Source organism: Haliaeetus leucocephalus, unplaced genomic scaffold, assembly GCF_000737465.1.
Source record: "Haliaeetus leucocephalus isolate CR32 unplaced genomic scaffold, Haliaeetus_leucocephalus-4.0 Scaffold450, whole genome shotgun sequence".
In the NCBI taxonomy this organism is placed as follows: Eukaryota; Metazoa; Chordata; class Aves; order Accipitriformes; family Accipitridae; genus Haliaeetus; species Haliaeetus leucocephalus.
In genome coordinates, this window is record NW_010972886.1 from 17,922,746 (window position 1) to 17,937,099 (window position 14,354).

The 14,354-nt window shown below is 37.5% G+C and overlaps 1 protein-coding gene across 2 annotated transcripts in view; it reads right to left on the reverse strand.

Annotated features, from left to right (window-relative positions):
* The window catches only part of EML6 (echinoderm microtubule associated protein like 6), a 125,470-nt gene that overhangs the window by 17,593 nt on the left and 93,523 nt on the right, over positions 1-14,354 (reverse strand). Inside the window, exons 22-29 of one of the 2 annotated variants that reach the window (XM_010574872.1) lie at positions 14,130-14,282; positions 13,727-13,858; positions 11,920-12,008; positions 11,100-11,276; positions 10,788-10,989; positions 10,432-10,558; positions 1,419-1,433; positions 108-116 (exon numbers count right to left, since the gene is read on the reverse strand). In XM_010574872.1, coding sequence (XP_010573174.1) covers positions 108-116; positions 1,419-1,433; positions 10,432-10,558; positions 10,788-10,989; positions 11,100-11,276; positions 11,920-12,008; positions 13,727-13,858; positions 14,130-14,282 — 904 coding nt within the window. The remainder of the gene's footprint in view (positions 1-107; positions 117-1,418; positions 1,434-10,431; positions 10,559-10,787; positions 10,990-11,099; positions 11,277-11,919; positions 12,009-13,726; positions 13,859-14,129; positions 14,283-14,354) is intronic. The other variant, XM_010574871.1, reaches the window with a different exon arrangement.

The window sequence follows — 14,354 nt, forward strand, 5'->3', positions numbered from 1 at the left end:
GAGGTAAACAAACTAACCCACTTCTCAAGCAAACAAGCAAACTCACTAAGTACTAGCAAAGTACATTAGCAAGTGATCTTGTGACATTAAAAGAGTGAGAGAGTTACCTTGATCCCCTTGTAAGCAGCAAACAAAGCCAAGTAAGAAACTTAATACAGTTTAGGTGTACTTCTGACCACTTTATTCATGCACAAGCATTTTTAAAGTCGATCAGTCATTCCTTTGTGGCACAAAACATGCTATTCAAGCATGCCAGCAAGAACTAAAACAGAAATTAAAGAGTGCACCAGTCTACAAATTCGGAAACATCATACCCTGGCATCCCTGGGTATACTCTGAACTAAAGATCCTACAGGACAGAGGAAAAAAAGGAAGCTACATCCATGCTCCCTGCACACTTTATACTGAAGGAGAACGTGATTCCAAGTGTTTTGTTTATTTTCAGGTGCATGACAGGGATGGAAACTGGTAGAAACTTAACAGTCTCATAAGCGCTGTTGAGAACTTCATACAATGGATGCTTGTTTTCTATCCTGGTTCAGCCTGCAATTTAGCCTCATAATTGTTCATTGGTAGGCCAACTTACTTACAGGGACAGCTTGTACTTTTTTGTTCACAGGGAAACAAGTACCTTTATTTTCTCTGGAAGTGGTCAATCAAGTCATGTTATATAACCATCAGTGATAATTGGACCGAATAGCAGTGCAGTCACCAGTAGAGAAGGGGTGGAGGAAATTATTACAAAACTTAATTCTCTTACAAAATAAAATCGTTATGCGATGCTAAAACAGCAAAAGCCATTTCAGCCCAGATTCACCGGGGCCTTTGAATCAGCACTTACAAAAATAATAAATCATTTTCTTGTATGCTTCTTGCTCTTTTTTCTGTTTTAGTGTAATTTTAAAATGGATTGTCTTTACATCTCTTTATCTAGGAATATCAGTTAAAGTTTATGACAAGAGCAAGCCAAAATTTTTTATGAAAGCAAGAGAACACTGACTATGACATGATAGATAATCACTAGACAGTAAGCATGAGATTTAATTTGGAAACATACACATCCACACATATACTTTTATATATATCTATTCACAGTACACACAAATACAAATGTTGTGTGCATTCATATATACATGTACATGTATATATACACACATGTATGCATTCGTTGCCTTATTTTCATTTTAATAAAGCAAATGTAAAGCAGCATCAAGTTTTTAACATTTTAAGAAGTCATTTTATTTTTAACAAGTCTATGACTACACCTAGTTTATTTTGATACATAAGATGGCAGCGTCAAGACAAGAAATTTGCACTGTAGCAAATTACATATATTTACCCTTTTTGACCTATGCAATCTGCATTGTACATTCACAGCAATCTATGCTTTTTCTGTGCTCTGTGTTGTTAGTACTTACTTGACAATTCCCTGCCTCCAAAGGAAAGCAAGTTAAAACATAATACAAGCATTAACGGTTTCTTTCCAGTAATTTACAACAAATGTGCTTATATTACGTTATGGGATGAATGAGTTCCAGGAAAGATAAGACACAGTCAGACATTAGAGGGCTTTCAGTTCTTTAGATACTGTGAATATAGCAAATAAAATTTCTGTTACTAACTTTATCTTGATGATATGCTTACACAAGTGTGCACAGTTATAAATCAGTGAGCTAACTCCAGATTTAAACTGACAAAATCTCACCCACTTTCTTCATGCAGAACTGTAAAAAGGTGCAAGTGACAATTCATTCGCTCTCACCTAAGCAAGAAGGCTATCTGAAATGACCAAGACAGATGAGTAGGAAGAGGAGCCTAAATCACAGGTGGGGTGAACAGGCAGCACCGGGACAGAGAATAACAGACGAACATAGTGAAAGCTGGGCAGGGGAAAGAAGGAATAGGGTTTTGGAAGAGTGGGGGGCCTTGAGGGAGAAGAGAGATGCAATCTTAGAGAACAGGGCCAAAGGAAGGGGCGGGGGGGAGTTTGATCTATTTAGACAGAAAATAAAAGACAGAAAAAGCAGACCAAAAATTGTTATGATAAATTTTATGGGACAGGGATAACTAGCTCATGTTTTTAGAGCACATGGCATAATTCTCTCTGATGAAAGACACTGTCTGCATCAGTAATAAATTGGCGAGAACAGTAATATTCTATTCTGAGGCCAATGGGAACAGAATTGGATCTTCAGAAACAGCATTGCATGAAAGTGACAAACAATGAGGTTTGGAGCAGGGACAGATGGACAAAAATGTCCTGACACCGAGAAGGTGACTGTCTGAGCCCAGCAGAAATGGCTACAGAAGAAGCTGAAGAGAGTCCAAAGGGGAGACTAACACGTGCATTTAGATGGCTGCTAACTGGAGAGCATATTTTTGCTACACAAAAATAAAAATGAGTGGGACTGCTCCCAAGAAGAGAAAGCAAGGTTCAAAGAGAGCTAAGATGATCCACTACTGGTAGGTTTGTTTGGGCAACAGAACAAAACCTTCCAAGATTTAAAAAAATACACTCTCCATTTTAAAAAAAATATGCAAAAGCAGCTCTTTAAAGTACGCTTCCACTAGTTGACAGGAAGGGGAATCCAAAGTGCCCTAAAACTGCTGCAAAAGTCCCAGAGCTTTAAGAAGTGATTAAGAGATTTTGTGAATTCTAAACTCTGTGATTTTCGCATCTCAACATACATAGGAGTTTTACATACAATTTTTCCTGCTGTTACTTTTTCTTTATATTTTGTAGATAACACAGACAACAAAAAAGAATAGTATTCAGTATGAAAATATCCTACTCCCTAATACAGTGGATCAAAGCAAAGCTGAAACAAAACTAAAGGGAAACATCAATTGTAATCTAAACTAGTTTTTAAAAGCATAACACTGAAAAAGCCTTAGCATGGTTACAATATTTATGACTTCACATGTATGCTGATGCACTCTTTAAAAAAAAAAAACAAAAAACACAAAAGGTATTGCAGAACATATAGTGGTGATAGCTGCCATTTTCATATCTTGTAAGGGAAGCTAGTCATTGCATTCACATGTCATTCTAGTTCAACCTCCAAATGTGAAACAAGCAGAAAAGCAAATTAGTAAGAAGGGTAATCAGTTCTGAATGAAATCTGAAGGCTTTTATTTTTTAACAATTTCATTGTTCTAAACACCTTGTAAAGCTGTTGATCTAAACAACTATTGTAAATAGGCTGGCCTTATTGCAGAGAGATCCGTCATACATAATACACTGGACAGACAGGGCTGTCTGGAAGATCCCTCAGCCTTGTTTGCCAAAACCAGCTTCAAGGAACACAATGTAACATGCTTTAGGCAAAACCTAAATTTCTGTCTTTGAGCACCTCAGGTAATGAGACTTCAGGAGAACTCTCTCCATATACTACCAAGGCAGCAGAATCAACCCAACTTTAGCATATTCTGGAAGGTCTCTCTCTTTCCTTAGGTTTCTCTTGGGATTTGTGATCATGTTTGAGAGGAAAAGTATTTTCCATTTGTTTTGTTATTCCCTACATAAACTCTGACATGTTTTGAAGCTGTGCTTACTGTGTAAATAAAAATATTCAAGCAGTAGTATACAGAGAACTTTTGGGCTGGAGGTAAAACATAATAGGCAGATAAAATAACATCCTTCCCCTGCATAACAAAACGTATTAGAAACAATGCTTTTTCAATCCTTCCTGGACTAAACCTACAGAACAACCCTCAAAAAAAGCTGAATATTTCACATCAACCTCAGTGCAGAGAGCACTCAAGTTCAGAGACAGAAATGTTGGTAACACATTGTTCATTGTGACAGTACTGGCATCCCTCAATTCCACACCCACTAAGTGTCACAGAAATGAAAAAGACCTTTGGGCCAGCTTTGTGCTGACCTGTGGCAGAAGCGAGATTGACTCTGAGTTCAGTAGGTTGGCAGGGACTGTAAAAATACCAGTCACAATGTGTTCAAGCCTTGGGGACAAATGTGATGAAACCAGCATGCTGCCAAATACATTTAGGATGCATTAACTTGACATAATGCTGTTGAGAAAGTAAAAAGGATGCTACTCAAACAGTAGGTTTCTGCTGAAATAACCCTAAAGTTATTTTCTCCAACCCAGAGATGTGTTTTTCCAGATACGTTTTGAGTAGCTCCTACCTACACATAAATACAACACAGATTCACATTCAAAGCTTTTACACTGCACCCACAGAAGTGTGCATGTAATAGTGCATGAACAAATTGTGTAACCATATGTCTAATAATTCAGTTTATGGTACAAAGGCTTGTACTCGCCACTTGTGGGGGCTATTTTGAAAGATTATATAATTCAGCTCATGTTGCTGTAAAGAAATAAATAATCAAAAGAATAATATTTGAAGAGACAAAATCCAGCTTCTTAACCTTCTTTAACTTCTCATCTTTATCAGAACATATGATTACAAATGATGCATAATAACACAACTGAGAACAGGCTCCGAGACAGGTAACTTACAGAGTGAGACAAGCCAGTATGTTAAGAAAACAGAAAACTAGACAAACATGCTAATGCTGCTTTTTGTTTTCTACACATTCGACCTGCTTTAAATGGTTTCCCATCACCAGGTATATTACAAGAGTTTTCAGTTTATGTAGAGTCATGCAAACCAAACTAAATGAAAGCTGCAAACATAGGATATATGTTAGCGGTTAGTAGAATGCAAAATGCAAATATATCTTTGCCTTTCGTATTAGTAACATAAATAGAGTCTTCACGCAAGCTTGTTTTACATCTTATCATATCAATTCTTTGCCAGTTAAAATGGTCCCAGTTCAAAACTTAGCCCTTTTCTGAAAGGAAGCACAATTCCTATGTAACACACAGCATAGCTTACAATTGTCCTGGATTGTCTGGGACAGTCCCACCAGTGACCAAGTGGTCCCGTGGTGTGGGAGCACTGCTCTTGGAGCTCCCACACCGCGAGACTGCTCCTGCAGCACCTCTCATTGGCACCCCGCTTCTGTGCCATACAGACAGAGCAAAGAAGAGGTTGCCAATCAGAGGAGCAAAAAAGGAAGAAAAAAATAAGGGTGGGTGGGGAGGAGAGGAGGACAGACATGGAAAGGGAGAAGAAGAAAAACAAGAAGGTTGGGGAGAGGAGAGAGAAACAACAATCAATTAATTATCTTAACCGAACCAACTAATACAACCACAAGACATTTTAAAACTGTTCCTCAGCCTCATCTCTCCTGTTATTTTTCCATCCTAAAGCCATAACTGCTGACGGAGACAGTAATCCTTGAGTCCCCCACAAAATACCAGACCATGATTTATTTTAAATCCTGCAAGTAAAATCTATCATGTAACTTCTATGTACTTCCAAGATATATGCAGAATCATTATTTTCATTACAGAGATGAGACAGGAAAAGTACATTTGATAAAGGGCTTTCATTTTCTTTTCTAAGGAAAAACCTTAATATTATCCCCAAGTATGTCATATATAAGTTTTTTTGTCCTTTATAATCATTAAATTTCTCTGCCCAGTTTGCTTAGGGGCCCAATATCCTGGAGATCTGGAGAAGACCAGTGTAATATAGGTTTCCTTTTCATCTTGCTGGATTGTGCTAAGCACAGAGCACATGCTAGGTAGTAACAGAGGATGCACAGCAGCTGCTGAAAGTCCCCCTACTCTCTTTCTCGTGATGGGGGAGAGAAGGGACAAGAGTTGATGGCTCCTCTCTTCTGACAAAAAAAGACAACAGAGTAAGTCTTTTTATTAATTTGGGGGGGGTCATTCATGAATTGTTGATTGCTTTCCAGAAGGGTGGTGTTTCTTGCAAAGCGTTCCCCTTATAACCCGGTCCTGCCTTTATCAGCTCTCAACCATATACTTGTAATCTTCTCAGGAGACACATCACAGTTGCTCAGATCAAACTCTTCCTGAATTGTACAATGATCTGTTATTTCTAGAGAGATAATGTACTTCAAGTTTTTCAGATTCACCACTCTTAATATTACAGACACATAGAGTCCTGCAAGCTTATTCTAGCAAACACAAAGGGTAAAAAGAAGGAAATGTAGCTATAGTAAAGAGGAAAATAAAATGGCCATCTTCCTGAACCAAAACTGTCTCTTAGGTGTCACATAATACCTTTGAAGTGTATTTGTATTATATAAGCAGGGAAATAACTTTTTAAGCAACAATTCATATTCTGAGCATTACTATTTAAAGAAAGAAACATAGTGAGCTTAAATTCCTTGCCCCCAAGAAGCAGCTCAAAGCAACTGCCCCAGCTATTCCTGTCTCCTGCTTGAGCTGGAAGCTGCAAGTTTGTTTTGCTCTATTTTTTTCTTTTCTTAATTTAAACTTACTTTGTTTAATTCTGGGTTTCTACCCACTATATCTATGAATAACTCACAATTTTTCCTTTCTCAGACACACACTGAAAAGACAGCAAGGGGGACAGTTCTTTTTTCTTGGAACCTCACTGCATTTTGCAATGCAGTGAACCGACAGTTTTTCAGGTCTTGTGATTAACTCACTGCTGCTATCTTAAATGGCCTTCCAGCTTGTAAAATAATTTTCAAAATTTAGACAGTATGTTATCATTCTCAGAGTATTCACAGTCCCATCAAATGCACAATCTTTGGGGTCTTCATACAGACATACTGCACAATTACAAAGAGGAAAGATTTGGGATTTGGAATATTTTCTCCAGTCTTCCCCTTCAAAAGTCTACCAGGTTTTCCCATGTACCTGCCTGAGAGAGAATAGAATACATCCTCTTGGTTCCCTTCCTCATATCTGAAGGGACTGGGAGAGGCTACTTCAGCTGTGCTTTTTGCAGAAAAAGTAAAGCTTTGTGAACTGGCTTCAATATTACTTGTTGTCACCTCACTCAGCCCTGGTGCAGAGAGATTTCAAGGCCACATATCCTGAAAACCCACTGATTTAGAACTTAAGTTTTCCTGAACACTGACAGTTGAGTACTTGTAGACTTTTAATCTTATCTGGCTTGATCAACTGTCACTTTGGACCCTTGTAGGTGCAAAGAAAATTCAACCCAGTGCTTTCAGGAAGCTTTTAGAACATGGTCAGTCAAATCCTTCATCAGCTGCTGCATTCTTTTGTATTCTCAGAAAAGAAGAAATCTGGCACAGCTATGAAGCTTACCTCATAATTCGTATGTCTTACGAGAGAACTCAGCTTCAGTCTGAAGCACTCATAATTGGGAGTGTCGAGATTCTGCATAAATTGTGCATGTATTGGTACAACTGTGGCTAAAAACTGAAGTCTTTGACAGGTGTAGTAGCCAACATTAATGTCATCTTACTGCATCCAAAACCCAGTACCTTTCACAGCTTAAGGCCCTATCCCAGCACAACACCCTCAGAAATTGCAGTTTTGCCTACATTTCACCATAAAATTTCTGCTTCAAACTGTTTGACTATAAATTATGGTAATTTATATTAATCTGATGAAGAAAGGGAAATGAATATATCTTTGTCTAACAAGCTATATATGAAAAGTATGGGATCTGCTGACAAATTTTCAGAACAGCAAATTCTAAATGCCAAAGATGTGATTATATTTGAGTAGCTCTACTTGAAAGATGACATTAAAAAATGTGTAGAATAGCCATGACTCTTTAGCAGAAAAGATGGAAAGGACAGTTATGAGGGTTTATTTTTAAGCTATTTTAAAATTAAGTACAAAACTGTTGATTACATAGAGACAGTAAGAAGAAAAAAAGATATGGAGAATGTTAAAACCTTCCTTTTTGTTCTCTTCAGTCTAGAACTTGTTATGGGATAGATTATTCCTTCAGACAGGCTACAATATGCTATTTTCGTGTGCAGTCATTATGAAGAGACTATATGGAAATTGGAGGCAACCTCACTGCAGAGGAGGTGTCTACCCATTTAATTAGGCCCACCAGCTATAAACAGAGTGGGTAGTGTGGAAACACTTGGGCATGCTAGAAGAGCTTCCAGCTCCAGTGTTGCTTTGTAGTGTTGGATACCACAAAGCACGTTTTCCCTGCATTACGGATTATCAGTATTAGTGTGACAAACAGGAAGCCTGCTTCATTTGTTTTGTTACATGCTGCTTTGCAGGTACTATATGTTTTGTTAAAAAGGTTGAAAAAGGCAAACTGCTTGTTCATTTCAGGGGGTGCCTTCCTACACAGCAACACAGCAAGTTCAGCTTTATCAGCTCATGCATAGTAGGATTGAGAACATGGACAGACTCAAAAGTCAGGAAGCCCACAGTGTGCATGGCAGACTGAGATACTCCTCTAAGAAGGAGGGTACTCGATTGCATCAGGCAGCAGACCTGTGGCCAGGTTTCAGAGATGGAAAGCTTCCTAGGGACCCAAAGCAACTGTGGTGATTTTCACTCCTGGACTGAAATAGTGCTGAAAAGCTGCAGAAGAGACTGATGCTTATGCTCATATTGTTGGTAATTCACTAGTACAAAACAATTGTAAGCCCAGCTTAATCGGTCAATTAAACTCACTCTACAGTTGCTTTTGCATCATCAAAGCAGAATAAAGCAGCTGGAAGATATAAGGGCTTCTGGTGTAAAACATCTGGCCATTGTAACATTGGCACTTGTTATTTCATGTATAATAACAATTTAGCAGTATCCACCCAAAATAAAAAGAAATTTTTCCTTTTTTAACTCAATCTCAAAACATTCATGTTTACCGGATAATACACTACACCTTTTGTAGAAAAATGGAGGAACAAAGACTTTATATGAATAAATGAAAAAATGGGAAGAGATATCCTTAAAACAAGGAGAAAAGAAATAGTTATGGTCCAACATTTTACTGAAAAAAACCCACTAATCCTCCTGCTGCATGTTTTTCTTAAAATGTTGTGATAAAAAAAAGGGGGGCACAACATTTTTATTCTCATTTTTCACACCCAACATTTGTTCTCCTATTCAAATACTGAGTGAAAAATTATTATTACTTTCTGTCCATGATGTTCAGCATTGCATTCTTTGAGAGCTTTAAAAACATAAACTAGTTTATTTTTCAAAGGTCTGCAAGAGATTAGGAAGTATTAGTAACTCCATTTTGCATCTTGCAGATCAGAACACCAAGGAGATTTAAAGCCAAAAATCTCAGAAACTGCCACTACTTCTCAGTAGTCAAGTAAGAGAACCTTAGACCTTAATCTGTTCAATGTAATTATGTGTTACATGTTTGTTCAAAGAACTGCTTAAATGATCTCCGCTTGCAGCTATGAGTATGCAGTTTTTCTGCAAATTCAGCTGTACTTCTCTCAGCTGACAGCAGGAAATGAGGTACACAGAGTTACAGGCTACCTGCAAAATATTCTATTTGCCAACCATCTCCAAGAAGCTCTGCGACAGAAGCAGAAACAGCAAGAAGGCAGCTCTCCACGGGCTCCAGAGCACTCCCTTCTTGCCATCCTGGCCTCTTTCTACACACGGCTCTCTTATCTTTTGCAATACCTGCGGCAGGGATCCTACACAGCGTACCAGTGCTTAGTTCTGCACCCGCTGCATTCCCTGAGGACTGTACATCCTGTTCTTTAACTAGGGCAGGATCCCTGTGGGGAGAATAATATGCCATCACACTATTGGCATTGTTACTAGTCATGTGTTCTGGGTAAACTGAAGGGAAACAACTAAGCTTAAATTCTTTCTGTGGGTTAACACACAGCAGTCCTTTTTTGTCAGTGCCCAACACTGGGCAAAAGCAAGAAAACTCACGATAAAAGAATGACCACTTATAAAAAGCAATTCTATCAAAAGAGACTGCATGGATTCACAGTTGAGTCATCAACTCGGTTCACTGGTGTAGATTTACTGTTCCAGATTATGAAAGGGACTATACCTTACTGGTAATAGGTACTCCTGTTCTGTCCCAGAAGTCCTGTCCCAGTCAGAGTTTTCACTCACCCACTCCCCTAGGTCTGGACCTCACTCTCTATTCTTTACTGTCCTCTCCAATACTGTTCTCCTTCTAGTTTATTTTTTTCAGAATAATTCAGCCTAAGGCCAACGTGTGCCATGGGAAATTTGAGCTTTAACAGTAACAAACTAATGCAACTATAAGCAACTGAAAATCTTTCAAAGAGAACATCTCCAAAAGACTTACCTACAAAGTATTTACAAGCTCACCCTATCACAAATACCCTGCTGCAGACATATGCACAGCTACATACACTAATTAGGAAAGAATATAACTGCTTATGTGAATAGCAGAAGAGAACACAACACTCACAGGTGTTTTACTTACATACACATATTTTTCTCCATCACATTAACACATTGTACCCTGTGAACACCATTTTAAATGTTACCTTGTGAATTTTAAAATTCCTGTCTTATTTCTAAGGACTAATTTTACTTGAATGAAAAGAGATTCAAAAGAATGTAATGTACATTTGGAAACAAATGCCTTTGTGTGACATACCTCTCTTCTACTGAAACTTCCTTCAGCTGTTGATGTGGTTTTGTCCCTTCCATTTCTCGGATGCTTACTGCATAGATCTTAGTGGTATAGTCAATTGCTTTTTCTCTTGCAACATCACTATCATAACCTTAGAAAAATAAAACATAAAATAAAACAAACTACCCTTGTTTCATAGCGGAAGAGTAGAAAACAAGAAGATCTGCACCAATAAAAGGAAGGAAACAAATCCTACCAAGCTCTCCCTACACTGAACTTTAGCACATGGAAGTTTCTTGCCCACTTCAAGTTAAACGCCTGTGTGAGTCTCTGTGGAATGAAGACTAAATTAAAGACATGTTTTATACAATCCTTTTTACCTCCATCTTCTTCTGCATCTGTGTCTGATTCTTCACTATCAACCAGCTTACTCTCCTGAATGCCCAAAAATTCTCTGGTCCAGATCATCAAAGCTGTATCAGCACCACCTACAGTCAGCAGCACAGAATCATTGTGTAACCACCGAACATTGGTTACCTGTGCACTGTGACCCACATACTTCTTGAATTTTGCATGTTGGCCCTGTAGCACAAAGAATTCGCATATTAGCAGTCTGACATATTGCGAACAGTGTCTTCCTTAATTCCTTTTCTTGCGCAGTTTCTAATGACAGAAATAAATATGCTTATTACCTTCACTGGATATGAAAAAAGCTTCACAAAACCAAAATCGTCTCCTGTAGCTAATAGTGTTCCGTCTTTTGTAAGACTAGCTGCATTTACAACGGTGACATCACTGTGCGTGGGCCAAATTCCTTCACAAGTAGGACCAAGAACACACGTCCAGGTGTCCCAATCGATCTTCTCTATCTGCAATCAAAATTTTCCCAAAAGAATTCATCTTAATATCTACAAAATACACACTGGTTTCATGAGTATATTTTTTTTATGTTTGATACTAACATAACTTTTTTAGTGTTCTTAGAAACTGTTCACTGTTTCCAGCTTGTTAATATAAACTGCATATCTTCATCAAAAGGCTTAAAAGTTTAAACATTCCTGCTTTCCCAAGGTAGGGCATGATTTGGATACAAATCCCCTTAAAGATTTTTCTGAGGTGCTAAACATTGGTGGCTTTGTAGAAGAATTATGTGTCACAAATAATCAAAATCATTAAAAGCCAGGTCATCCTGTTTAAAGATGGTTTATAACCTGTATGCACACTGATTACACAGAAAACAAGTGATTGTTCAGGGAAGGGGAGGATGGGAAATGACTGCTATTAAACAAACCAAAATAAGTTTAGAGATACAAACAGAAACTTGCAAGTTCTACCATTTACAAATGCTAGGAAAGACACTATACAGAATGATTAAATAATTCTAATTCTAACCAGTGTAAATATAGTATTTTAAAAGGAATAAATATCCCATTTGAAGACAAAATAAGCTAATTTTCAACAGTCCAGAAAAATAACTTTCACATTAAAAAATCCAGTAAGCATAATTCGTACCTCAGCAATTCTTATAATATGCCTTTTCCCCCTTGGTGCTTCAAAAAATAGTTGTTCTTTGGCACCAGAATTGACTTGCAATAACTTTCCTGGATACGAAATAAGAGTTTATTATGAATCTTATTCATTATTATGAGTATTATGAACTTTCTTTTGATTGAGTGAAGAGATTTCTGGGGGTAAGCTAAGAAATTATCCTCCAGAGAGTTATTTATAGCAAAAGTAAAGTGGATGCTTAGAATCACTCTCATAAGAATCCTGTACTCCTGATTCACTGAAGAAGTAATATTTTAAATACCATCCGACATCCTTAAAAAATTACTGCCTTGCAGCGAATCACTTTCTTCTGATAAGAAATATTTTGCTTGTGTTTTCATCATCACAATAATGGAAAGTAAAAAAAAAAGTGTATGCTATTAATTTTCATAACAATTTTGCAAGACAGCTTTGCCAGAAGTTAAAAACATTGTAAGCTCCTGTCTATTTTGCACTGCCTAACTGGCATATAGTCCAACTACACACCAAACTGTCCTTGTGTATGAAGTTTACCATACCCATACAAATACTGTGATATTATAAAGATAATCCTGTATGCAATTGATGATGTATTAGCAAATATTTGTGCATGAAGAAGCAAAAAATGCTTTCAAATTCAGTTTTACAATATTTCTGATATAAGAAAATGAAAGGTATTTTCTGAATTTTTAAAATTATATACTACTGTAAGAAATCTTGTGGGGATTTATTATCATAAAAGCAGTTCTACAATATCGAAACTGCATAACTGCCAGGGAAAGCACTCTTTTACTGAGAAACACTGGATTAGATTATCAACTGATATGAAGTAGCGCAGTTCCAACATTGCTGTATTTTCACTGGGTATCTTGCCCTTTGTTACATGAGTGCAACATGGGACTATAGTAGTATCATGCCCTTCCTATCTGACCTGTATAAGACAGGTTATACAATTTAGTATATTAATCCTTTACATCCAGATGTTCATATAAAGTTTCCAATAAATACCATTAAGGGCACAAAGAGTTTTCAGTTTTCTTATACTTTATATCTGCACATGTAACAGATCCAAGAACTGGCTACTACAGATACACCAGTAGTATCAAATTGCTATTATTGGGTGTACAGCTATTAGTAGTCAGATTATCAGGGTTGTAAGCAGGCACACAGTGCCAGCTCAGTTGCAGCATGGCTTACTAGCTCAAGAATGGCATGCAGACCTGAATGGATTCTGAAAGGTGTTTAGCTCCTGTTGCTGTCAGTGAGCTTGCATCAGATTTTGGGACTAGCACAACAGGGGAAGCTGGGCTCAGACACACAGGTGGTTCCACATAGAATCATATCAGGAAGGCTTATTTGCACAAGCTCATTATCAATCCTGCTAGACTTAATTAGTTGTGACAATAAGGCGCTCTAACTTCATTGCAGTGATTGCCATGTAATGCTCAGCAAAGAAGAAAGGAAATTGGACATAAAAGGTGGAAAAGAAAAATGTGCCACACACTACAAAACTATAAAAGAACATGGCAAAGAAAAGCAATATTATGTTCATAAGTGACATTTTAGTCATATGTTGTCAGCAGTGAAGTACCATGTATGCTGGTACAAATGCTACAAAGTGAGAATGAATTCAACCAACAAATATAATTGAACTGAACCCATATGGTGCTTGAGGTTGGAAAATCATTTGCATTAGTAGTTACAGTTTATCTTAGTAACTGGTACGAGAACAGTTTTCTGATATTCCATTTTATAGGCATTTTAAATCTGTATCTCTGGTCAAACATTTTACCTCTTGAGTCCCAGTCAATGTGTGTGATATAGCTAGATGCACCTTTACAAATGCCAACTCTTTTGCTTGTAAGTACATTGTAAATATCTACAAAATTGTCATGGGAAGCCACAGCCAGGTACTTTCCTGATTCTGTAAAGAAGAGACACTGAGGTTATTAAAGGTGTACACATTATAATTATTATTGTTATGCATTTTCATTACTGCAATGCCTCCAAATGCACCAGTTGGAAGTGGGCCCCATTATACTAGGCTGCATACAACCAGGCAGAATTGTAAAGTATTTAAATGCATGGAGCACATATAAAGCCAGTCTACCTTCCGAACATTCAATCTTTTGTCTAGAGGAGAAAAACAAACTCCAAGATAAACACTTCCCTTTCACCTTATCATCTGATTATACCTCGTGAAAACTTTATATCCGAGATCATTTCCTTTCTGTGGTGAAAAGAGACCATGTCTTCAACAGTGTCAGCATTTACTACCAGAAAACTCCCATCATTCAACCCTACAGCCAAGGCTTTCCCATCAGGAGAAAAGGCACAGCATCGTCCACCTACAAAAGAAAATGGAATGAGTATCTTAAGGTTTACAAATTGGGATTGAGAAAACCATCAGTAAACTGCAG